Source organism: Postia placenta (assembly GCF_002117355.1).
Source record: "Postia placenta MAD-698-R-SB12 unplaced genomic scaffold POSPLAscaffold_10, whole genome shotgun sequence".
Classification (NCBI taxonomy): domain Eukaryota; kingdom Fungi; phylum Basidiomycota; class Agaricomycetes; order Polyporales; family Adustoporiaceae; genus Rhodonia; species Rhodonia placenta.
In genome coordinates this window covers 264,402-288,304 of record NW_020169841.1, presented here as the reverse complement: position 1 = coordinate 288,304, position 23,903 = coordinate 264,402, and the positions used below count along the sequence as shown (strand labels likewise).

Genomic DNA, 23,903 nt, shown 5'->3' with positions numbered 1-23,903 from the left:
GAACTCATGCGACGACTTGAGCGACTCGTGAAAACCCTCTGGCATCTCGGAGGTCGTGTGACCCGGCAGCCCCGGCGGTAACTGGTCATCCATAGAGTCTTCGGGGACATCGGCAAGGGAGGCCTTCACGTTAAGCGCAGGTAGTCTTGGTGGGACGGGTAACGGCGTTGCGGGGTACGCAGAAGGGAATGCTGGATATTGCCTCCAGTCATCTACAGCTGCCGCAGGTCGCGATGGCGTAGTCTCTTCGAATGGGGGAGGGTTGTCAGCCGGAGGCGTTGGAAGCCCAGAAGGATTGGTCGACGTATCAGCCTCATATGCAGACGCGGGCGGATGCCAGACTTCATAGGGCGGCGGTGCAACATCGGAGTCTTCAGCTTGCGGTCGTGATCGGGATGCTCTTGTCGCAGGTCGGGGAATGCCAGTTGACTTCGTGCGTACAAACGTCTGCCTGGCCGGTGGATCCTGCGCAGTCCTACCTCTGGACGATGTGGTGCCACGTGTGGCATCGGACCGGGCACCCTTGAGGCGCGAGCTTCGGGTGGGTTCCACCTCAAAAGCGGGCATAGCACTCTTGGAACGCTGGGCACTTTTGCCAGATCCGTTTGTTGATTTGGGGGTCTCAGCTGCCGACTGCTTGGCCTGTGTTGACTTTGCGCCCGAGGAAGTCCATCGTCTATAGTGATTTAGGACGAAATGGACGGGGATCATAGTGAAGAGGATGAAGAGGTCGCCAAAGGTAGACGCGAACTCCAGTGACGCGTCGAGGGTGGCAGCATAAGGCTTGATGAATGGCCGCACCACGTGAAGAAAAATGGGCTCTGCCCCCTGAAAGTATGATGCACGCGTTAGAATAAGGATTCGCCCACAAATAGTAAAGCGTACATACACGAGCCCTCGTGAAGAGGAAGAACAGGATGACTAGGGATTTCACCTCATCGTAGAAGGGAACAAAGAGTCTGACCATGGAATCGACTGTTCGTTCGTACACGGCGAAGCAGCCCTACCGATGGGGGAATATCGTCAGTAGCCACACCAACAAAGAGCCGTGAAATGGTAGCACTTACCCATACGATCCAGACAGACATACAACCTTTCATCGCGCGTTTTCTTTGGCTCATCGCGCGTGCGCTTGGCTGGCCGTTATTCTTGCTTGAAGGAGGTGGCAGCCTTAGAGTCTTGAATGTGTCGAATACATTTATGAAGACGTAGGCCATACGCAGAGCAGGGACGATCAAAGGCATGATTGAGAATGAGCTCGTAGGCGTTGCTCAGAAAGTATGTCAAGCCGCGAGACACAGGGGACAAGAGCTGGGACTTTCAACTACTTCAGGCCAAACAACAGTAAGTGCTGTCCCAGAATGGGCCACCGATACCTGAAGTGGTCGAGCTGTTGGTATTAAGAGGCAGAAAGTCACCCAAGTGCACGAGGGAAGTCGCTATATAGCAGCAGAAGGATGCAAGGCCTGCACTCCCGCGGCAAGCGTTCTATGAGCGAGTCGCGGACGGACGGAGGCGACTGAGACGGCGTCTATGCCGCGTTCAACGCGTCTTCAACGAGGCGCCTTACGTAAACCGCGTTTCGCTCTCCTTCCCCTTCCACCTCGCGCCACAACCACCACCTTCTCTCCAGAGTCCTTCGATTCAGACATTGAAAGCCCCCGGGTATGCCGAAGATACGGACGACCAGAACTAAGAGGCCTCCTGAGGGGTTCGAGGATATAGAAGCGGTACGTAGGGCAACTCCTGCCCGCCGCAAGTCATCCTGACACAACTCATAATTATCTGCAGATCCTCGACGACTACGCGAAGAAAATGCGCGACGCTGAGAACGAATCCCACGAAGGCAAGCGCAAGGCCGAATCCCTCTGGCCCATCATGCGTATATCGCACACTCGTTCACGGTACATTTATGAGCTGTACTACAAACGCGATGCTATTAGCAAAGAGCTATATGACTGGCTGTTGAAAGAAGGATATGCAGATGCAAAGTATGTTCTTACTCTGCTCGCAGTGTGCATGCTCTTATCGTGTTTCATGTAGCCTCATTGCTAAGTGGAAGAAACCTGGATATGAGAAGCTCTGTTGTATTCGGTGCATACAGACAAGGGTGCGAATGACCCGCGCTCTCCGCAATAAGCTGTGCTAACCGGGCCTGCGTCAGGATATGAACTATCAAGGATCAACGTGCATCTGTCGTGTACCTAAAGGCCAGCTGAGGGCGGGGACGATCGTAGAATGTGTGCATTGCGGTGTGTACATCTTTCATCTGTCGCATTATAGTTCAGTCTGACGTATTCCTCAGGATGTCGCGGATGTAGTTCCGACTCATGACCTCTACTCGTACCTGGATCAATCCTCCTGATGAGAAAAGTGTAGTGGATTTGAAGGCTGGTGCTGCTCACTCTCTGTACGTTACTATACTTGTTCTACTGCTATGAATGCACTTGCTTTCGAATTGCCAAACTCTATCTCAAGTAGTGGTGCGGATACCAGATGTTCTGTTCCTGGCCAGGATCCGAAACATTCGGCTTATCCGAATTTGGTATGTATCTGACACAGCCCGCAGTCGCGCTACTACCGCATCTGCAATCATGGCGTCTCAGCCGACTGTGAGACAGTTGTGTCCGCGTTAACACGGAAGTTGCACAAATTTAGCCTGAGGGCCTTAAGCTTTATCTGCTTCCGCACTCACTGAACCCCCTGATCGTGGGGCTCTCACACAGCGAGTCTCCCATCTGCGGTCAACAATGGGCTTCCTGACTAGAGATGTGGGCGATGTCGTGGAATTAGCGAAGCGGGCCTCAGCGTCATCAGTACGTTTTCCCTGCTCGAAGAGATTCCTCCTATTCATGAGCAAGCAGCCTAGCATATTTAATGGGTTGAATCCGTCAACGTATAATGCCAGCGATCCTTTCCCCCTATGGGTGATTCAAGTCGGTGCGTTGTGCAGTGCTGGTTCGCCGGTAAACTGAATACGAGGTTTTGCAGTCGTTATTATTGGCATGACCCAGTTACTGGCGTTGATTCTGGGACGCATACGGCAGCCTCGCGTCATCTCAGAGGTGATTGGTGGTGTCCTGTTAGGCCCGTCTGTTATGGGGCGCATTCCAGGATTTTCAAACACTGTGTTCCCCAACAACGCCTCCATCGCCATCTTGACGCTCACGGCCGACATTGGCCTTATTCTGTTTCTCTTCCTCGTGGGACTGGAAATCGACGTCCGTGTAATGCGTCGGAATGCCAGGGCGTCTATCGCGATATCCCTTGCAGGTCTCATTGTTCCCCTGGGCTTGGGCGCAGCACTGGCCGTGCCGATATACCACAACTTCATCGACCAATCCGTCAACTTCGGCTATTTCATCTTGTTCGTGGCCGTCGCGGTGGGAATCACAGCATTCCCTGTTCTATGCCGTATCCTCACGGAACTGAAACTCGTGGACACAACCGTCGGTGTGGTGGTACTTGCCGCGGGTGTCGGAAACGATAGTAAGTGCGCTCAAGGATGCCAACCTTCCGCTGATTGACGCGGCCATGTAGTCATTGGCTGGGTGCTCCTTGCACTGACCGTGGCCCTCGTCAATTCCTCCAAGGGAATCACAGCACTCTGGATATTACTGGCTGCTGTGGCATATATCTTGTTCCTGACCATTCCTGTCCGGTGGGGTTATCGCTGGCTTGCCCGGCGCACCGGAAGCCTGGAGACTGGCCAGCCTTCATTGCTCATGATGACGGTGACAGTGGTCATCATCTTCATATCCGCTTTCTACACTGATATTATCGGAATTCATCCCATCTTCGTAAGTCTCGTTGTCCGTCGGATTACCCTTGCTGATACATAGCATGCAGGGCGGCTTCCTAGCTGGTCTCATCATACCTCACGATAATGGCTACGCTATCGCCCTCGTTGAGAAGGTGGAAGATCTGGTCTCGGTTCTGCTTCTTCCTCTGGTAGGCTACATACCTTTCACTGACGAGCACACCAATCTCATTCGTCATATCGGCAGTATTTCGCCTTATCTGGCCTGCGAACCAACCTGGGCTTATTGAACAACGGTATCACTTGGGGCTACACCATCCTCATTTGCGTTGTCTCGTTCTTCTCCAAATTCTTGGGTTGTTCCATCTCCGCGAGGCTCACTGGTTTCAGCCTCAGAGAATCAGGCGCCATCGGCTCACTGATGGCATGTAAGGGGTATGTCCTCTTTGGTCCCGTTTAGTCATGCACGGCTAACGTGGTGGATCTGCTGCCAGCCTGGTGGAACTGATCGCGCTGAACATTGGCCTCCAGGCCGGGATCCTCAACACTCGCGTGTTCTCCATGTTCGTGCTGCATGCCCTCGTCACCACGTTCGTCACCACCCCGCTCGTGCTGATGTTCTACCCGGAGAGGTTCCACGTGCGCGTTTACAATCCAGCCAATACCGGGATGAAGAAGGCGCACCACGAGAGTGGCCACCACGATGTTGCGCCTGATGGCCTGAAGACCAGGTTCACCGTGGCCCTTGATAGGGTTGAGCAGCTGCCCGCTGCCATGACCCTAGCGCACTTGCTGCATAGCCCAGAGCCCACCACACCCTGCGAGTCGCCGAAGCTGGCCGACAACGAGACCAGTTTGACCGTCTACCGCGGCGGCCAAGTCTCCGTCAACGCTCTCCGGCTCATCCCCCTCTCTGACAGAACATCCGCGGTGTTCAAGTCGCACGAGACGGAGAGCCTTATCCGGAGCGACACCATCCTCAGCGTCTTCGGTACCTTCGGGCACCTCAATCGCATTGCCGTGTCGAGCGCATTGTCTGTGCTCAGCCCGGAGGACTACTCGGCGCACATCATCAACTATGCTCGCGAGACCGCATCGCAGATGATCGTCCTCCCCTGGACCATTGCGCCGTCCTCCAGCGGGGCAGCGTCGGACAATGCTGAAGTGATAACGTCCGCAAGCTCCGCTTCTGCGGACAGCGCGCTGGACGGCCTCTTCCAGATGTCCTCGAACGTCATCCGGAAGCTGTTTATCGAGTCGCCGATAGACGTTGCACTCTTTGTCGACAGAAGTTCGCTGCAGCCGGTCGGCGGACGTCAGCACGTCTTCCTTCCCTTCTTTGGTGGCGCAGACGACCGCCTGGCACTGACATTCGTGGCGCAGCTGTGCATGAGGCCGGACGTCACTGCGACAGTGCTCCGTGTCAAGCTCGGCGCGATGGCGAAGCTCACGCCGTACAGCACGGCCGAAGACTCCCCGAAGGGCGCAGACATAGACTCTGCAATCCCTACTTTAGCTTATGTGAGTTCCAGCCTCCCCTTTTCCCCATAATTTGACTGATGAACGTCCAATCTCGCAGACACCGTATCCCGATACGGTGTACGCAGCCGACAGCACGCAGACACGATTGGAATCTGACACAGCGGATGATCTGCTCTGGGGCCAGTACGTCTCTTCGACAGAAGAAGCTGGGGCTGCGGCACGCATGTCACTGAAGGAGCTGTATGCGGAGCGACCCTTGCATGAGGTCCTGCAGGCGGCGAGGGAGGTCGCGCAAGCGGACGTGCAACTGCTCGTTGTGGCGGGACGCTCCCGGCGCACGTCGCAAGGTCTGCAGAACGCGGAAGTTCGTGAGCTCTGTACGGAGCGCGGGGTGTCTTTCAACATTGAATTGTCGAAGACGATGGGCGATGCGGCTGCCGCATTCGTGGTCGACAACGTCCGGGGAAATTTGCTTGTGATGCAGAGAGCGCAGAGACACCCATGATTATTTACGAATGATTTTGTCACATACTATGTTATTGCTACCTGTATTACTTTGCCGTAAGGACAAGCTTGCCCGAAGGATGCAACGCCACTGTTTCCTTTTGTGGTATGTATGCATGCCTCTTAAGGAAGCCCACGTGGGCAGTGGCTGCAAGGACGCGATAATAGCGCTCGGACAAGACACTCGCCATCGAGCTGATGTCGTACACACCGAACGATGCGACCACCAATGAGGCGGACACGCCGAAAAAGCCAGCCATCCATGTAACTATCCAGCCACGCTCTTACCTCCTCCCTGGGGCAGCCGTCCTAGTAGGCACGATGATCGGCCTCCGGCGTGGTGCGCGCACGGCGTCGCTGCAATTCCTGGCTGAGAATGCACACCGGCCGCCGACGACGGTGCAGGGGTGGTACTTTTACAACAAGACGAAGAATTATCGCGTGCTGATGAGCGGGCTGAAGGAGGCGGGGAAGGAGGCGTGCAAGCTGGGTGCAACAGCGGCTATATGGGTCGCCATCGAGGAGGGGTGCTCACGGCTGGGCGAGCCATGGACTGAGGCGAGCGAGGTCGCGGCGGGATTGGGGACCGCAGGCGTGTTCTCGGGCATATGTGAGTCGGCTTCCATTTCGCCATCCTGATTTGCAATTCGCGCCTTTTTGTGCGCTGCGGACTGGCAAATGTTCTGCGTGGAAATTTGTCCTCACCTGTATTCCCTGTGCACACTTCTCTATGCGGCTGGTGCTGACCGGGCCTGGAATAGACCGACTGCCATGGAAAGCAGCGCGCCGTGCGCTGGTGTTGGGAGTGAGTATAGGGGCGGTGCTTCGGGGCCTGCGGTGGAGCCAGGGTAATCTGCGGGAGCGGGCGGCGGTGCGGGTGAACGAAATGGAGGCAGGGGCGGGCGAGGAAAAGAGTGCGGAGGGTGCGGTGGGTGCGGCGGTAGACAGCGGACGAGCCTAGACCAGCGACGATATAGGAGAGATTTGCGGGGAGATCAGAGAGGGTGGGGATCTAGACACGCGTGTCCGGGGAGATAATTGTCGGACCAAAAAGAACTGGGGGGCTGGTTGCACATAGGCTGCGGAGGAGGGCAGGAAGTGCCTCGGCGTCGCAGTGGTGTAGCCCTGATGGAAAGTGGAGACCCCTCGCCCACGGCCGAGCCTGCAGATGACGGCCTCAAACTATCGTGCTCGCCGTCTGTTTCCTCGCCGCCACCGTCTGCTACAGCGTTCTGCGCCAACCCGCCATCGCTCAACCTCCCAGGACTATTTCGTGCTTCTGCCCACAAGATGCTCAAGTTTTGGCCGTCTAGCCCTGCCGATCTCACGCCCAAAGCGGGCCCAGATGGCAGGGAGCGCCGGAACCCCTTCGAGGAGGGCATCCAGCACCAGCTGCAGAGCAGCTCCCTGCACGTTCATCCTCTCCCTTCCCCTTCTGTCCCCAGCTATCACCACCACCTCCTCAGCACCCACCAGCACGCCCTGTCTCCTTCCGTCTCTCGTCCCGACCAACGCTTGAACCCGCCTGAACCACAGCCATCTCCTGCTCCCCTCTCCCCCTCCGGCAGCACACTTCCCGCTGCGCTGCCTACCACGAGCCTTTCGCTTCATGCTCCTGTCTTCAATATGCAGCAACCCCCACCTCCGAAACGTGCCGGTCTTAGCCGCCAACCACCCGCTCAGCCCTCGCCCGTATCCTCTGCATCCTCGTCGGTCTCGAACGGCACCAACGGTTCCCTTCAGCAAACCGCCAATGGCACGCCTGCATCTACCAACTCCGCAACGCCATCCAAGGGCCAGATACACGTCAAGCTGATCCAGGCCCGCGGGCTGAACGTCCGTTCTGCCAATTCGCGCCCGTACGTCGTGGTGCAATTTGAGCAGAACGAGTTTGTCAGCCGCGATCCTACCGACGAGATGGACAAGGAGGTCCGCGGCATTGCGACTAATCTTTCCCGCAACTCTTCCTCGAGTGCGATCAGTGCACTTGGTGCGCTGAACAAGGCAAACCCCGCCAGCCGGAACGGCAGCGCGAAGAACAGCCTCTCGAGCTCACCGTCGTCCACGAGCAGCGCGCTGAAAGCCGGGCTGTTTGGGACCCGGATCTCAGCCCCGAACCCGGTGTGGAAACACGAGGTATCCTTGTGAGTACTGTGCTCCGTACCCGACGCGCGCATGTGCTCACCCCTGGCAGCGATGTCACATCGGACCTGTCAGTCATCACTATCAACGTGTACGACCGAGCTGCTATCGACCCAGGTTTCCTGGGCACGGTGCAAATCAAGCCGGTGCTCGTGCACGAGCACACCGTCGATGACTGGTACAAGTGAGTCGCGTCCGCCATTTTTTCGCGGGTCCCGGACTTCCGAGCTGCGGCTGATGAATGTCCCCACCCTTTTTTCTATTGAATTACCGATCCCCTACGCGCGCCTGCACCGTGCATCAGACTGCGTCCTTTTGAGAACGAGCCTGTGAGCGGGGAGATGCGCGTTCAGGTCACGTTCGAAGCAAACAAGGTACGCGCATGTGATCCGCTCTCTCTCTCGTAACGGCACTCATCACCTCGCGTATTTCCCCACCGTTGCCCCACACGCTTCTTTACCTCACTCCCGATTTTGTCTTCGCTCATCACATTTATCACGTACACGCGTCTGCCGCGATCTCGTTTGTCGCGCCCATGTGACCCGTGACACGCGACAGACCAAGCGCGCGCTCATGCCCCGCGACTTCGAATTCCTCAAGCTCATCGGCCGCGGCACGTTCGGCCGCGTGTTCCAGGTGCGCAAGAAGGACACGAAGCGGATATATGCTATGAAGGTCCTCTCGAAGCGCGAAATTATTGCGAAGAAGGAGGTTGCGCACACGATTGGCGAACGTAAGATCCTCCAGCGTTCGCTCGACTCGCCTTTCCTCGTTGGTCTCAAGTTTAGCTTCCAAACGGACACGGACTTGTATCTGGTCACGGACTTCAAGAGTGGCGGTGAACTCTTCTGGCACCTGCAAAGGGAAACTCGGTTCAGCGAAGAACGGGCTAGGTTCTATGTTGCCGAGTTGATCTTGGCCCTCGAACATCTACACAAGTATGATATTGTATATCGGTATGTTCTCCTTGCAGCTACTGTATGTCTAGGACCGTCGACCGATCTTGTGACAGGGATCTCAAGCCAGAAAACATCTTGCTCGATGCGACAGGTCACGTCGCTCTTTGTGACTTTGGGCTCTCGAAGCCAGATCTCCGGTCAGACGAGTTGACAAACACGTTCTGTGGTACTACGGAATACCTTGCACCGGAAGTTCTTCTAGACGAGCATGGATACTCAAAGCTGGTCGACTTCTGGAGTCTAGGTGTACTACTGTTTGAGATGTGTTGTGGCTGGAGTCCATTCTACGCGGAGGATACACAGCAAATGTACAAGAACATCTGCTTCGGGAAAATTAAATTCCCCAAGGGTGTCATCTGTGAGGATGGGAAGCAGTTTGTTAAGGGGGTAAGTCTATTCGTCAATCCCACGATCATCAACGCTGATCATTGCCCAGCTCCTGAACAGGAATCCCAAGCACCGATTAGGTGCGCAACGAGATGCCGCGGAACTCAAGGCGCATCCCTTCTTCAAGACGATCGACTGGGACGCACTCGCGCGCAAGCAAGTTACGCCCCCGTTCAAGCCCAGTGTTGAGTCCGACGAGTCCGTGGCGAACTTCGACCCGGAGTTCACCTCCGCGGACATGCGTGAGGCCGGGCTGGATGACATGGACCTTGACGAGGAGGACCCGTCGGAGGACTGGGTCGCGCGCACGTCGAGCGCGATAGTCGGCTCCCTGCACACGCCCAACGGGCCCCTGGGCAGCGACAAGCCCATGGGCACGCTCCCCACGCCGCCGGCGCCTGCGGGGATCCAGATCGCGCCGAAGAAAAAGAAGAAGCGCAACGTCGCAGAGAGCCCCCTGACGAACAGCGTGCAGGAGAACTTCCGCGGGTTCACGTACCACGGCGAGTCTGTCATGCCTGCCGCGGTGGGCATGCTCGCGGAGGCGGGGCGGCCGGTGGAGGAGGATGCGGTGACCCCGACGAGCGAGGTAGATGTCACGGACGACGAGCTGGACGAGACGCCTGTGGGTCGGTACGCGCACAGAGGAAACGGTCACGTCGACGGCTTCGATGAAGATCTTTCCATGTGAATGCTCCTGCTCGCTACTGCTGCTTACCATCATCGTCCAACACACCCATCACCCCCGGGCCTCACACTCGCAACACCCATCATTATTTATTTCGTCCGGCTCGCCGACTGCTCCTGCTCCTTGACGCCGTCAATCACCAATCTCAAATTTCCGCATATACTGCAACTCATCAGAGAGACATACAATATGGACCGGACTGCCGGCTTTTACTGCATTTTATGGCCCACACCCTCCCACATTCTCCAACGCTTCATATGCTTTTTTCTCCTCTTTTAACAGTCAGTCACGAACCGGCCTCTCAGTGCTCGCTAGACATTTGGGTCTTCGAGGGTGCATCATACGGAAGTAGAGGGCGCGCAGTGTGTGCATGCAGTATTCGGTGCACCGTTTACAATCGCTAAGTCGATGCGTCTATGGGTTTCTCAATGTGTATTCTACCTGCCTCCCCATATGATAGTGTAATATGAAATTCGGAATTTTGAGGTATATCATTCACCGCGGCCCGCAGTGCGCAGCTCGACGGTGTCTTTCTTAAAAAACTCCCGCGGGTCATTATATTATATTCCATACCGTAAGCTTAGGCATACGTAGAGTGCGAACGAGCCTCCAATAGCTCTTAACACTGCTCTGCGCCCTCGTACGGAAATGCCCATCGCATCGCCGCATGGTATTTTTGTCCTACAGTTTCGGACAGACAAGAATTTAAAGGTGCGCACCCCGTGTCGACTTAAACACGAACGTTCCTCGCACGCGGCACGTCGCTTCAGTTTCTCGAAGGCGAGGTCGGGTGGGCCGCCTATTGCACTTCCCCTCGGGGCCCCTGCCCCCCCAATGCGGAGTCGGATTGGATTAAGCTTCAGAAACGATGGTAGGGCGCGAGGGTGCCTCAGCGTCGCGCTCATGTCATAGCGGGCGATGTCACTCAGTTATCGGGTCTTGCAATCCAATCTCAGCCTGCATAAAAGTGGTCTCTACGGTAAATACTACCAGTCGTGAAGACTCGCCCGTCCAGGTCGGGCGAGGTTGAGGCCTCCGCGCAGAAGGGGAGAAAGAACCTTTCCCTCGATGACGGTCTCCTTAACGATGGCATCGACCTCATGAGGCGTGACTCGGCCGTACCAAATTGTCGCTCCTTGAGGCGTGTTGATCTGCACAGATAGATGTCAGCATGGGCAATGGCAGCACATCCAGGAAACTCACAATAACATTCCCAGCAAACTTATGTCCACCCATGTGCGAGTTGCGGACGATGAGCGCGCGCTTGGTTTCAGCATTCTTGGGGTCGACACTCTTGAGGCGGCGGAGAACCTCTGCTTCCTTATCTTGCTCTGTGCCTGAGACTTCTTCTAGCGGGGGTCCCAGGAGGGAAGGATCCTCTACTTGTGTGTGCACTTCCCAGCCTTCGCGCTCGAGAGCTCCCGTGAGGGCTGGAAAGGATCGGCATGAGCTCAGGCATGCAGGGTCGTGTTCTAGGGGCATACCTTTCTCAAGCTTTGGGGCGGCGATAGCGCAACGTTTGTCCCTCCGCTTATGCGAACCTGGAGTCGGTATTTAGACAGGTGCCTGGCTTGTGCCCCGAGGATGGCAGAACACATACAGAGCAGGATAACGCACGAGTACGGGAGCACCCACGTCTTCAGCGAGTCCCCAGAATCGCTGTGTCCGAGTGACTGCAGCAGCTTCCTTGCGCCCTCTTCCGATCTATCCACTTCGGTCACCACCTTGTAGTCCGGAAACACGAGTACTGTCTCGCGCGCCGTGTCATCGCAGACGGTGACATGGCTGCCGTTCAGGATCGTGACTTTGGATGCCTCTGAGGAGTCGTATATGCCCGGCGGTGCGGAGCCGGGGCCGTTTCGGGGAGCCTTCTTGGATTTGGTCTTTGGGACCTCGCCTCGGACTGTCTCGACATACGCCGCGAGGCTGCCTCTTGCGTCCGCTATGTCCTTCTCCCAGTCCGACTTGCCAGTCGACAACACCAGCTTCAGAAGGACATATGAGCACACTTGGAGCATTAGGTCCGGGACCCAATGACGCACCTGACGGGAGTACGGCTTTATTGAGCCCAGCATTTGAGTCTCCATGTCTACATCGAATCTTGATGGATATTCGTCATGCCCTAGACACGGTCAGCAGGGAACCGAGGTCGCCGTTCGTTGCTCACCTTCGTCGCACGGGTCGGCACAACCTCTACAGTCCGCCTCGGACACTGGGACGGCGGCAGCCTTGAGCTCGGAGGATTGGTCGCCGACACCGCCCACCACATATGCCTTGAGTTTCCTGAGACTGGACATGGGGGGCTCGGGGACAGGGGGACACTGAAGGACGGTTAATGAGTGTATGTGGGTCAGAAGCTCATCCTCTTATATTGCAGGGGTTTGTCAGTCTAGAATAGACTTGACGACATAACAGACGGCATTCGCAAACGGGTGGCTGCCCGGCATGATCGCATGTGCCTGTCATGTTATCTGATAAGATGCTTTGCCGCAGTCTGTCCGCAGCTTCCCAGCCGCCGGCCATTAGCGCCTTCTTCCCGACGTACATCGGCGATATCGTCTCTCGTACACCCCTTGAAATGTTGACTATCCGCGGAATAATCGCACATTTACTTCTACAGTAATTACAGCGGGGTATGCAGAGAAGTTGTACGACAGTACATCGGCGTGGGCCCGCTACCACGATACAACACCGCGGACGAATATAAGCGCATACATTTGTCAGTGACTGAACCTACTCGACGAATAGAGAATGATGAGTTCTGAACGATTGGAAATCACGCCGGATGAAACGAGTCCTGTCATCGACCAAAATCATCCGGCACAAATGGGGTAACCAGGTCGTACGTCTCCGCGTTGACGTCCCTCGAGGATTTCGATCCGAAGCCGACGAGGTTCTTGAGTTTCTGCCTCATGCCCACCCTGTCATCATCGCTTAATCTCCTGCGTTCCTCGGGATACAAGGTGTCGACCACTTTCGCGAGCCTATTCAGTCCGTGGTAGTTCTGGCCGTCGTTGACGCCGTTCCTCGAGACGTCGAGCGCGGACGCGAGGTACATCGCGAGGTCGGGAAACGTAATCGGCAGCAAGGGGTATAGGTTGCCCGGCGTGCTCGGGATAGTGTAGAACTTGGACATCGCCGCGTCCGCGCCGTCCCGTAGCACTGCAGGCGGCGCTGACAGCAGGTATGAGTACGGAAGAACACAGGTGTCGCCGTTACGGAATTTCGATGCACTCGGTCCATTAGGAACCGGGCGATCAATCGTCATGTACAGGACAGTGTTCCAGGAAGGCGAGGAGTGATGCACCTAGACCGCACAGGGATGATTATCAACTGTGCTCGAACTGTCCAGGAAAAACACACCTTCACGAAGGACACAACTACGCGCAGCCTCATCCCAGTCTTGACCTTGGCAATCGCGTCCACAGATGGCTCTATGCGCGTATTGCTCAACCTCGCCATGAGTTTGAGCAGGCTCCGCCAATTCAGCCCCCGTATATGGAACGGAGAGTGCTCGTATGGCAGAGAGATCACGTTCGGCAGTGGCTCCGGCATCGGTTGCCGGGAGCCAGTGATACTAGGCACGCCGAAACCCATCGCTAAGGCCAGCGCACATGAGTCAACTTGATCGGTGAGGCGGGGAAACTCGCAACGCACATACGCCTGAAAGGAGCTCCTGCGGAACGTGTTGTTGGCTTGTGCCTACCATGAGCGGTGAAGATGCATCCGCCGCTGGAGACGCCACAAATAAGTTAGGAGGTGGCCAAGACGGCGATGTAAACGGCACGACGCACGGAGGGTCTGCACACTGTCTGCCGGCGTGTGCGGGACATCCTGTCCGTCGGATGGAAACTCGGCCTCAGTTGGGCTGGATGTCAGGGCGTCCGATGGCACTAAACTGGTGGGCGGGGTCTGTTCGGTGCGGCCATTCTTCGCGTCGAGTGCATGGTGTGCGCCGGTCTTCTCAACGGGATATCCGTGTGCCTCGGACTGACCCGCCACGTGTTCATCGTATTCGTAGGGAGGGAGGGTATCTACAGAGGCATTTTGCGTTATGGGAATGTACTTAGAATGGTCGAGGTAAGTGCTCGACCGCGATGGATGCACTGGTGGTTGCGGCGGGACGAAGAGCTGTGGCGGGGTCGCAGAACCATGTTGGTGAGACTGCGTATGCCGATGGCTCCTCGAGGATGGATGGAGCGGTGGGGGAATGATTTGATTTGGTTGCACATACGTAGGAGAGTGCGCGGCGGAATGTGAGTGCCTGTGTCTTCTGTGGGGGCGCTCCTCCTCTGGCAAGGCGAACTCTGGCGAGGTGTTGCGTATGTGCAGAACATGATCAACACCAGCCGAGTCGGACGGATCGCGGGGCGATGAGGATGCAGGGGTCATGAACGATGCTCTGGGAGATAGCCTCGGCCTTTCCACTGGGGATGAGCTAGGTGACCAAGGGGAGGTCAAGCGTGAACCTTGTGCTGCAGGGGATACCCTCCCATCTACGCCTTGGGTTGGGGCGAGTTGTTGGGGTTCCAAATGCGAACGGTGTGAATGTGTCGGATCGCTCATCAGTCCGAGAGATCCCTCCAGTTTTCGGGCAAGATCCTCATCTTGACTGCCTCCCGTATGCTGTCTCTGTGGCGCTGGCTCCTGCGATGGATTCCCCCAGGCTGGCGGTTTTGGAGGCAAGGAGGGTTTCCGGACGGCCGGCGGAGGGTGAGGTGCATAGGCTTGAGATTGTCGGGCGTGATAGCTGGGCTCACGAGAGGGCTCTGGAAAGGAATATGCGGGTCTCTGTGGAACGGGAGGTCGATCGAACGATGGTTTGCGGGGCAGAGGAGGGGCGGGTGCGGAATGCGTCTGGATCAGTCGAGGTGCGACTACAGGCTCGGGAAATGAGAAGGTATGTTGGTGAGAGAAGTAATCGCCCGAGCTGGGGCCCGCGATAGCAGGCTGCGGTCCGTAAGGAGTTGATGGTGATGCGTACCCAAGACCTGGATACTGGCCCTCGAACGATGAGCCCCGCGGAGGGTAATATGATTGAGGCCGAGGGACCTGACCAGCATGGGGATGACGATGCGCCGGGGGTTTCTGCTGCGGAATATGGGCCTGGGACATACTAAAGTATCCATCCTGATAATCCGGTGCGGCAGTCGAAGTGCCCTCTCTAATCGCTGCTTGAGAAATTGCAATTTCCATCGCCGTAAGCATGGTGGACAGGGTCGAGAGTAGGCTCAAACACACCTTCGAGTCCTTGGCTCACACTGTACACCATTTGTTCTGGCCTACTGGCTACATGATAAGCAGAATACGGATGGGTGGCCATATCTTGAAGCGAAGTAAGGCGTGTGTGCGTGTGCACCTCGCCTCGCAAGCTCTCAGATGCGGTAGAAATACCCACGGCAATGGGGGTTACGGCACTCAGCAGCCTCGCCAGACAGGACGGCACGAGTGTAAGGAATCGCCTGAGACGGTATTTACCGGTTGCAGGTTGTAAGCAGGACCACAGAACAGCGCTCACAGTCAGACAGTGGGCCTCAAGGCAACTCAAAGCCTCGTTGAGAGGGCGAGGCGCTCATATCGCTCAAATACAATCGTCGCCAATGAATGGCACAGGTTTCGGTGTATCGGCAGTGCTGGTTGAAGTCATCGTCAGCCGAGAGGTGCCTGTGCGCCAAGTCGATAGCCTCGAGGCGGTGTTGTCGTCTCGGGATCCGTCGCTTAAACGTGATCATAAATCGAGATTTGGCTACTCAGGTCCGTCTTATGTTTTCACGGGGCATCGCTCACCCGAGTGTATCTGCACAGCCATCACAACGAGCAGAAAGGGAGCAAGGCTATGCCTGAAATTCATGACATAAGTAGCTCTAGCTTAAATTTACAATGCAATGAAAAACCGAAAATAATGCAGATGTGTGTGCAGAGCGATGTGAGGTGAGATGCATGAAAAATGCCAATGAGAGTACGTCAGAGATGAGGGTGATGGGGCATGATATGGGACATTAGAAGACGAATCCGAACCCAAATACACAGAGGGAAAGAAACGAACGAAAAGCGATAAACCATAACGAATGCTATCGTGCAGCGGCCGTGACTTTTGCGGTCTGCCCCCGCCCCTGTCCCTGCGCAGTCGACGTCTTGAACCCGAGTTGTCGCATAACGGAAATCAAGTCTGCCTTCTGGACCGGTTTCGAGATGTAGCCCGCAAACAAGTTGCCAGCTTCCAATGTATCCGACCCGCTATAGGCACTAACGGCGATGATGGGCGTGCTGGCATTCTTGTTGCTGGTGTTTTTGATGTACCGGGCGGCACCCTCGCCGTCGACTGTTCACATACGTGTCAATATGATGTGCGTCGCGCACGTTACATAACAACTCACGAATTGGCATATGCAAGTCCATCAGAATGCAGTCAAACTCTGCGATAATTCCGGTCAGTCTCGTGGCAGGGGCGAACGGATATCGACACGTACTGATATCACCCATAGCAACGCTAATGGCTTCCGACCCGTCCGCAACAACCACACACCGGCAACCCAGGCGTATGAGCAGTGTCTCGAGGATCTTGGCCGTGATTGGGTTGTCCTCGGCTAACAAACATGTCACGGCACGGTCGTTCGGGTCCGGACCCCTCTTGAGGTCGATCGACACAACAGATGAAGGAGGCGTGTTGACCTCGAAGTGATTCGAATGAGCACTGGGGACCGCCCATTCCGACGTAACGCTCTCCCCTGTCGTAGACACTGAGGCTGTCCTCAGCCGACTTGGCATTGAATTCCGCCTGGAGGGGTCTCCTTCAAGGTGGTTGTGCTTGAACCGCTCGACCGCACCGTAGTCAGACGGTTTCCGGGCATGGCCGCTCGCACTACCTGGGGTGGGTGGTCCTCGGGACATTGAAGACGATATCGAAGACGTTGAGGTCGCCGGCGATGGTGGACTCGTCACCGAGGGCTTGCCCCCATTGTCGGTTGAAATGGTGACATTGGCAGGTTTCTTGAGGTTGACGCGGGCTGAGACACTCTTTCGTCGTGCGTGGCCAGTGTTCGGCTCTGATAGAGTTTGTGCGAGTGGGGCCATCTGATCGGTCTTCATCTTGCGAATCATGTCATCGTTCGCTTGCTTCAACACAGGCAAGTTCTTGAAGCTGAAGGATCCAAAGTCATCGTCAGATGGGGAGGCGGCATGATCGTTGGCTAAAGCGGGAGGCGCCGAAGCCACAGCTGGGTTGATAGTGTCGATTCCAATCGGTGGGCTATCCGTGGTCTGCGGCTGTTCGTTGTCGTGAAACAGCTGGAGGACGGCACCGCGCGGGTCGAAGTAGTCCGTCGACTCGGGGTCAGTGACTTGCGGTATGAATGCAGCCTCTGTCATTGTGACCTTGTCCCAATCAATTCCGGCAAAGAATGGATGTGTCTTGACCTCGTCAGCACCATTAGCACCCAAACGATCACTTGGGTCCAATGTCAACAGCCGTTTGATGAAGTCTTTAGCCTCATTTGACATCTCAATGAAGTCGTCGTGCCATTCGAACCGCCCAGATAGAATATTCTCAAAGACCTTCTCTGGTGTCTCATCATGGAAGGGAGGGATGCCGTACAGGAACTCATATGTGATGACACCGAGTGCCCACTGAAACGAAGAGCGTTAGCACAGGAATTACTGGATGAGACATTGACAAACCCAATCGACTGCAGCATCGTCTCCACGTAGACCTAGAATGGTTTCTGGGGCAAGGTAGTCTGGCGTGCCAACCACTTTCTGTTCGCCGGGGGGCGTCCCACCAGGAGTAGGATGCGAGCGCAGATCCGTGGTGAGCTCAGTCGCAAATGACTGCGCGGGGCTGTCCGAGTACGGCTGGTTCTTGCTGCCAGTCCGCCGTAGGGGATAAAGCCCAGACCCTTGCAAAGACTCAGACCCACTGGACTCGCTTACATCATCTGAAAGTGACAGATAAGGTGACGATCCTAGGCGAGGAATCGAATGGGTCCTCTGCGTAAAGTACGAACCTCCGAGGTGCAGATCTGGTACGAACATCGGGGATGACGACATGTACGCAGAATCAATGGAAGGAGGCCGGGATCCAGGACTGTATCTCGAACGAGTTCGAAGACCGCGGTCGAACGAGAGCTGGGAATCCCGTGTTTGACGCCCTAGGAGACCAATCCTGCTAAGTCCAAAGTCCGTGAGCTTGAGATGACCATGCTGGTCAATGAGAAGGTTGTCAGGTTTCAAGTCACTACAAGGATGGCGTCATTAGCAATGGGACAGGAGATGAAGGGCGAACACGCATACCGATGCACAATTCCACGCTGATGTAGGTACTCTAAACCAAGAACGACTTCAGCGATATAGTTGCGCGTCCATTCCTCAGGTAGGGATCCAAGCGACTTGATCAGAGCCGCACAGTCGCCACCGTTGAGGTACTCCATAACCAAGTATAAGTTCTCCTTGCTTTGAAAGGTGAAGTAGAGCTTGGCGACAAATGGCGACTCAGCCTGCTTCATGAGAATCATGCGTTCTGCCTTGACATTTGTGATCTGGTTCTTCGCAATCATGTCTGCCTTCTTCAGCACCTTGATTGCGAAGTAGTCGCCGGTCGCTTTCTTCTTCGCGAGGAAGACAGATCCGAACGCGCCCTTGCTGATGGGCTTGATGATCTCAAAGTCCTTGATGGACGTCGGCGTCGTGCGGGACAGTGGTGCAACGGACGGCAGACGAGGCGAGAGGGGAGTACTGGACATAGAGTTAGTGGGACTGAGGATAGGCTGAGCAGTAGAATGCCGACGCCGTCCTGGCCGACGCTGAGTTGACGCATCCTCGGGGGAAACCAAAGGCGACAAGGGAGGTGTAATGAGTAGCCGAGGCTCGAGAGTACCGAGCGAGGGCCGCGAACGTATCGTGTTCTGGTTGTAGCCCTCGTTGAGATCCATGGGAGGTGGATCCAACACACTGGAGGCAACGATGGGGGCTGCCAATGCGAGGGGTGACGACACAGAGGAAGGCGTCGACGACCGTGTCTGATGGAAGACACTTGTAGGATATGCGGGAACTGGTGCCACAGGAACCATAGGCAATGGTAGACTGGAGGTGGACGAGAACGGCCCGCCTGTACTTCGGTCGTGCCCGCCGCTGAACGGAATGGGCGAAGCCGACGCCAGCGGCGTCGGATCAGGTGAGGATGTCTGACCATTATAAGCATACTCCGACGTATTGCTTGAATGGTCGCCGTCCTCGTCGCCGTCCTCACCTTCCTCGTCGCCCTCTTCCTCGTCGAGGTCATCCTGCGCGAAGCTCTGCGCAACCTTCTCCTCCCACTCCTGGCGGATCTTCTCCGAGTATTTGATGGTGTTCTGCAATCGCACAACGTTGTCAATCTTCTGCCGCATGACACGCTCAGCATCATCTATCAGCTGAGTCAACGCCGCATCTTCGATGGTGGGCTTGCACCACCGCCGTACGATCGACATCTTACTCTCGGAAGCGGGCGACAGCAGCCTCTGCCGTTCAATGGGCTCAGCAGATTCCTCCTCCTTGAGCGCCGGAACGGAGACGTCGGCGGCGGTTTGCAGGATGGTCTCCAGCTGCTCGAGGACGCCTCGCTGCATACGCTTCACGCTCATCTTCTTCATCTTCAACGGCGCGCGAAGCAGCTGCATCGGCGAAGAAGAGCTTGGAGACGTTGATGGCGAGAAAATAGGCATACCGCGGTACTCCGGGACGGTGATCGGCGACGAGCGGTCCATCGCTGTCTGCAGGTCGCGGATCGTATTGCGCAGCTCTCCCATGGACTCATTGCACTCGCTGATTTCCGCTTCGAGACGATGCGTTTCTGCACACGTCTCGTTGTGCTTCTCGAAATACCATTGTGGTACCGTGCACTCGCATATGCGGCAGAGAATAGGCTGGGTACTGATCGGACGCGCGAAGGGAAATGGCGTTACGGGGTCGGTGGTCTGACGCTCACCGAAGCCGACCTGTGTCGCTTCCGCAGATGCAGGCTCCTCGCCGACGTCGCCCGACTCAAGAAGAATGGAAGGTGGTGGCTGTAGATATTCCGGAGAGCCCACCGGTTTAACAACCCACATTGTGTGTGTTGGTGTCCCATCTTCGCGGTCAGTCATCAGCATACCCTTGCCCTCCATCTGCTGGTACAGGTTCCGGAACGATGCGATGTCAGCATTAGGGTCCGTGACCTTAATCTTGAACTTGACTTCGACAGTGCTCGAATCGTTCTCCTGGAGGCGGCGCGTTGCATCTCTGAAGACATGCCAGTCTGAAGGTGCAAGCAGTTTGGAGACCCGGGTGCCAATTAGGTCTTCCGGGTCGGTTCTACAGCAGACCCAGACGATTAATATCACTTCGTTTTACCCATGAGGTATATGCCAGCGACATACCCAACAACATTGCGCCAAGCGTAGTTGACCCAAAGGAAATGATCGCCATCCATGCTGAGCTCCAAAACAATGTTCTGGTTCTGTGCAATCTCTGCCTGCAAGCGCAACCGCTCAGTTGCAAGCACACGAGCAGACTCTGTATTGTCAGGGAGTTTCGACAAGCTCCTGGGTGCATGCTCAGATCCCTGACGAGCTGGCGTCAGAGACAGATCCTTAGGCGCTTCATCCCTCCATCGTCGGCCTTGGCTCGACGTTCGCGACATGCGCAGTCTGCTCTCCTCCTCCTGAGTGAGTCGCAGTGCCCCGCCCTCCATGTCAGTTCGTACCGGCGGCGTGGATACCAATGACTGCTCCTCTTCGGCCGGCTTCAACACGAAGGTCAATGGTTCTTCCTGCTCGTCATCGTTGTCGTCGAAGTTCCAGAACTGTTTCTCCGCCTCCCACCACTCGACAACACGGCTGAGACTTGCAATGGCTAGTAGTACCTGAACGTACCAATTGCGGCCGTGCCAATCTGGGTGTTCATCCCACGCCTTGCCGATATTCTGCACACGCTGCACGAGTTCCTCGCACACTTTCGGCTGCGCGGTGAGCTGGTTAAGTGACATCTCCTGTACGTCCTGTGCGACGCCAATGATCTCGTACAGCGTCGTCATTATCGGATCCACGGGGTCGTCGACAAGAATGCGCGACGAGCGACGATTGTTGTTAGACTGGTCGACATGATGTGGTCGTGGAAGGGGAGAGCGTGAACGGGATGTGGATCGAGAGCTTGCACCAGAGCGAACTGGACGGGTAGGAATGTGGATAGTTCGTGATAGGCGGCGGTTGGCGAGCGTCTGCCCACTCCAGTCGCGGGTAGCGGCGGCGGAACTCTGCTTGCGCGGGCTCACGACTTCTGGGGGAGGGGTAGGGCTTGTCATGGCGCTCAGCGCAGGGCTGGATGTGCCTGTGCTCGCTGATGGTACATCATTAACCGATCGGTTACGCGGTAAAGTAGAGTGCCTCCGTAGGGACGCTGGGCTCGCTGATGATACAGATGCTGTGAGAAGTCCGGGCGACGGGGGCCCGCCAGTCAGCGCGTGCTGTGCCGCACGATCGTCATCGAGAGACGCACGATGTCGGCTGTGGTAGCTCGTGCTTCCTTCTTGCTCGGCGTCGTACCCGCCGTCAGATCCCACGTCCTCGAACTGCAGCGCCGACCTGAGCTGCGCGGGCTGGAATACGAACGCCTCTTTGAGGGGCTCGCCGCGAGCGTCAGAGCGATCCCGCCCCCGCTCGTGCTCGTTCTCGCGTTCACGCTGCTCCCTCTCCGACTCCGCCTCGTGATCACCCTCCCGCAAGCGCTCCTCGAAGAAGGCCGTGATGGAGTTGACGACACGCTGCAGCTCCTTGTCGCACTCGGCCTTTGCCGCCTTCAGACGACGCGTTACATGGCGCCTCACGAACGGCATAGAGACGGTGTTAGAACCCGAGCTATGGACACTAGCTGTGACATTGCTGCTGCCAGAGTGCGATTGGGATAGAATTGGAGGTAGAACCGTTTCTGGCGAGAAGACAAGTGGGCTGGGAGGCTGGCGACGAGGATGACCAGAGTCTGAGGACATGTAGAGATTGAGGAACGCAGACAGAGCAGATTAAGTCGGGCGACAAGACCGCGATATTAGGAGGGAGTCCAGGTGCCGACGCTAGCAGGATCCGAGTGAAAGAGACGAGAAATATGCGTTGCGAGTTCAGGGCGACATGGGCGATGGTGGAGGTGGGTTGGATACACGATGGACTTGGAGACGAGGTGGTGGGACGGACCAAGCTCGAATTCAGCGGCGCAGCGATTCGCACCCCGCTACCATTTTCGGACATCAATGATGAGTTTCGCCCGAAATACTGATCGCGGCTTTCCGGGGCCCTGGTAACGACTGTAACCCCCCGTCGTTCGAGACCAAAGTATCGCGCCTTTTCCACTTTTCTCCAGCTAAAGAATCTTGGGTGAATTCTATTGTAGCGATATAATACATGTGATGGATGCAGAAGGACGTCAAGGGAACTTGAACCCACAGCGTGTAAGTATTATGGGACCGGTTATAAGTACTTACCATTGCAACGGGGTGCCGCACGGGGCCGGACCCCAGAACGACTTCGGGCCCGCGTCCGGTCTCGGTGGCTCTGTCCGGGCGGCTCCTGTGCACGCGACGGTCTTCTGTGAGATATTATGGAGACGAAGCCATGGTGCTGGACAACGATGAAGCTGCTGGGGAGAAGCGGAATGAGGCTAGCCCCTGCGTAGCGGTCTGGCTCGGATGCGAAGATACAGAAACGCAAAAGTTATAATTGCATGAGCGGCGCCGGTAGTATCGCGGCTCTCGCCGTGCTCGCTCCTGCGCCTATTTGACTTCTCGCTTGACCTCCATGAACCGTGCGGAGAATCCTTGCTCAACATAAACGGACACTACTGGCCAACAAATCCACCTGTACGGTAACGTAGTTCTATCATCCTGCGTTTGTATTGACGCATTCTTGCCCAGACTGCCCGCGGCGCTCCTCCCACGCGCGGTCACCTGCTGCCCCATCCGCTTCTATCCCCCTTTCGCTATCACTTGGTATGCATTTCTGTCTTCTTTGGAGTCCCCTGTAGCTCGGAATCAAACCTTGCTTCATAGCTGCTCAACGTCACCGACATTCTCACTGGACAAGTGACCATTGCCGTCACTAGATGCAGGCCCTCACATGCGCGATCCGCTCCGCCCTCCGCCGCTCCAGCTCACAATGGCGTAGCTCAGCCGCAGTATCCGCTGCAACCGCTGCCAGGCGACATAATTCATCTTCAGCGCCAGCTAATGCAGAAGTCGTTGAGGCTCTCCAGGATGCTGGTGACAGCACACAGGAGGCACCTGCGGCACGGCTAGCAGCGGGCTTTCAAGGTGAGGCCATAATCTTGTCATCAGCGAGAGGTCCCCTAACTCGCTTCACAGGCGTCAATACACCCCTTGCCAGCGACAAGTTGCATCTGCGAGGGTTTCAAAAGCACAAGGTCAGTGACATTCGCTCCGTGGAACTCATATTGCGACATTGACATACATACAGTTCATCAGGCCCGCTCATCTGACCTACAATAGCCGAGTCTCCACGAGACGTCGTCCCGCGAGGCATCTCCTCGGGCTCGATGCAAAGGCGGCTCGCTTGAGTGACTTGTTCCATCAGCTCAACGTCGACCCGCTGGACGAGTGTACCAACTCGTCGCTGCTCTCCCGTTACGTCACGGATATTGGCAAGATCCAAAGTCGTGCAGTGACAGGCTTGACGTGGAAAAATCAGCGTCGCCTCGGCAAATCGATTCGCCGCGCAAAGATGATGGGCATCATCCCCGTTCTCAGCAAACGGCCACTCTCGTTGTTCAATAGGGAGTATTAAAGACCATGTCCTCAGAATACGTGTTCTTTGTACGGCCAGGGTTCTGTGGCAATGCGCTTGCCTATCTGTTTGACTAGTGTCCGTCATGTGCACGCGAGAAGGTGTCCCTCTAAGTTAGGTCTTGCGAAGAAGGTCGTTGGAAATCCTCGTGCCTAACTCGTCAGACTGCTTCGCTATCCATT

General features: G+C 56.2%; 9 protein-coding genes across 9 annotated transcripts; 5 read left to right on the top strand and 4 right to left on the bottom strand.

Annotated features, from left to right (window-relative positions):
* Positions 1-622: 622 nt before the first annotated feature.
* Positions 623-1,244, bottom strand: POSPLADRAFT_1047663 (hypothetical protein; the record flags this gene model as incomplete). Its single annotated transcript, XM_024479338.1, has 4 exons — positions 623-626; positions 653-828; positions 890-1,003; positions 1,068-1,244. The coding sequence occupies 4 exons, from the start codon at positions 1,242-1,244 to the stop codon at positions 623-625; spliced, it is 471 nt and encodes a 156-aa protein (XP_024336992.1).
* Positions 1,245-1,667: 423 nt separating this feature from the next.
* On the top strand, positions 1,668-2,334 carry POSPLADRAFT_1047662 (hypothetical protein; the record flags this gene model as incomplete). Its single annotated transcript, XM_024479337.1, has 5 exons — positions 1,668-1,730; positions 1,792-1,991; positions 2,044-2,110; positions 2,165-2,252; positions 2,306-2,334. The coding sequence occupies 5 exons, from the start codon at positions 1,668-1,670 to the stop codon at positions 2,332-2,334; spliced, it is 447 nt and encodes a 148-aa protein (XP_024336991.1).
* A 518-nt stretch (positions 2,335-2,852) lies between these two features.
* On the top strand, positions 2,853-5,747 carry POSPLADRAFT_1148543 (hypothetical protein; the record flags this gene model as incomplete). Its single annotated transcript, XM_024486193.1, has 7 exons — positions 2,853-2,940; positions 2,992-3,489; positions 3,541-3,800; positions 3,850-3,951; positions 4,008-4,195; positions 4,255-5,281; positions 5,340-5,747. The coding sequence occupies 7 exons, from the start codon at positions 2,853-2,855 to the stop codon at positions 5,745-5,747; spliced, it is 2,571 nt and encodes an 856-aa protein (XP_024336990.1).
* A 197-nt stretch (positions 5,748-5,944) lies between these two features.
* On the top strand, positions 5,945-6,385 carry POSPLADRAFT_1148491 (hypothetical protein; the record flags this gene model as incomplete). The annotated part of the gene is made up of 1 exon (XM_024486185.1): positions 5,945-6,385. The coding sequence occupies one exon, from the start codon at positions 5,945-5,947 to the stop codon at positions 6,383-6,385; it is 441 nt and encodes a 146-aa protein (XP_024336989.1).
* A 987-nt stretch (positions 6,386-7,372) lies between these two features.
* POSPLADRAFT_1182642 (hypothetical protein) lies at positions 7,373-10,416 on the top strand (the record flags this gene model as incomplete). The annotated part of the gene is made up of 6 exons (XM_024488939.1): positions 7,373-7,890; positions 7,941-8,072; positions 8,193-8,262; positions 8,447-8,844; positions 8,901-9,234; positions 9,284-10,416. The coding sequence occupies 6 exons, from the start codon at positions 7,373-7,375 to the stop codon at positions 9,923-9,925; spliced, it is 2,094 nt and encodes a 697-aa protein (XP_024336988.1). The 3' UTR covers positions 9,926-10,416.
* A 447-nt stretch (positions 10,417-10,863) lies between these two features.
* POSPLADRAFT_1171192 (hypothetical protein) lies at positions 10,864-12,240 on the bottom strand. The gene is made up of 6 exons (XM_024488120.1): positions 12,090-12,240; positions 11,965-12,044; positions 11,523-11,907; positions 11,407-11,463; positions 11,126-11,352; positions 10,864-11,073 (listed from the first exon to the last, which is right to left on the bottom strand). Exons 1-6 carry the CDS (start codon positions 12,217-12,219, stop codon positions 10,909-10,911), a joined length of 1,044 nt encoding a protein of 347 aa, XP_024336987.1. The 5' UTR covers positions 12,220-12,240; the 3' UTR covers positions 10,864-10,908.
* Positions 12,241-12,511: 271 nt separating this feature from the next.
* POSPLADRAFT_1040485 (hypothetical protein) lies at positions 12,512-13,231 on the bottom strand. The gene has a single exon (XM_024477752.1). It carries the CDS (start codon positions 13,188-13,190, stop codon positions 12,723-12,725), a length of 468 nt encoding a protein of 155 aa, XP_024336986.1. The 5' UTR covers positions 13,191-13,231; the 3' UTR covers positions 12,512-12,722.
* Positions 13,232-15,993: 2,762 nt separating this feature from the next.
* On the bottom strand, positions 15,994-21,767 carry POSPLADRAFT_1066584 (hypothetical protein; the record flags this gene model as incomplete). Its single annotated transcript, XM_024482090.1, has 8 exons — positions 15,994-16,244; positions 16,300-16,338; positions 16,393-17,548; positions 17,600-18,155; positions 18,212-20,248; positions 20,314-20,597; positions 20,640-21,026; positions 21,495-21,767. 8 exons carry the CDS (start codon positions 21,765-21,767, stop codon positions 15,994-15,996), a joined length of 4,983 nt encoding a protein of 1,660 aa, XP_024336985.1.
* A 1,256-nt stretch (positions 21,768-23,023) lies between these two features.
* Positions 23,024-23,721, top strand: POSPLADRAFT_1147590 (hypothetical protein; the record flags this gene model as incomplete). Its single annotated transcript, XM_024486080.1, has 3 exons — positions 23,024-23,231; positions 23,283-23,341; positions 23,395-23,721. The coding sequence occupies 3 exons, from the start codon at positions 23,024-23,026 to the stop codon at positions 23,719-23,721; spliced, it is 594 nt and encodes a 197-aa protein (XP_024336984.1).
* Between the last annotated feature and the right edge of the window lie 182 nt (positions 23,722-23,903).

What these genes read in the sequence shown, in the direction of transcription:
- POSPLADRAFT_1171192 (XM_024488120.1), bottom strand. Translation starts at nt 12,219, where the DNA reads ATGTCCAGTCTCAGGAAACTCAAGGCATATGTGGTGGGCGGTGTCGGC. An exon ending in TGCCGACCCGTGCGACGAAG is followed by an intron (nt 12,045 to 12,089) that starts GTGAGCAACGAA and finishes GACCGTGTCTAG; the next exon opens with GGCATGACGAATATCCATCA. An exon ending in AGTTTGCTGGGAATGTTATT is followed by an intron (nt 11,074 to 11,125) that starts GTGAGTTTCCTG and finishes CTATCTGTGCAG; the next exon opens with ATCAACACGCCTCAAGGAGC.
- POSPLADRAFT_1040485 (XM_024477752.1), bottom strand. Translation starts at nt 13,190, where the DNA reads ATGACGATTGATCGCCCGGTTCCTAATGGACCGAGTGCATCGAAATTC.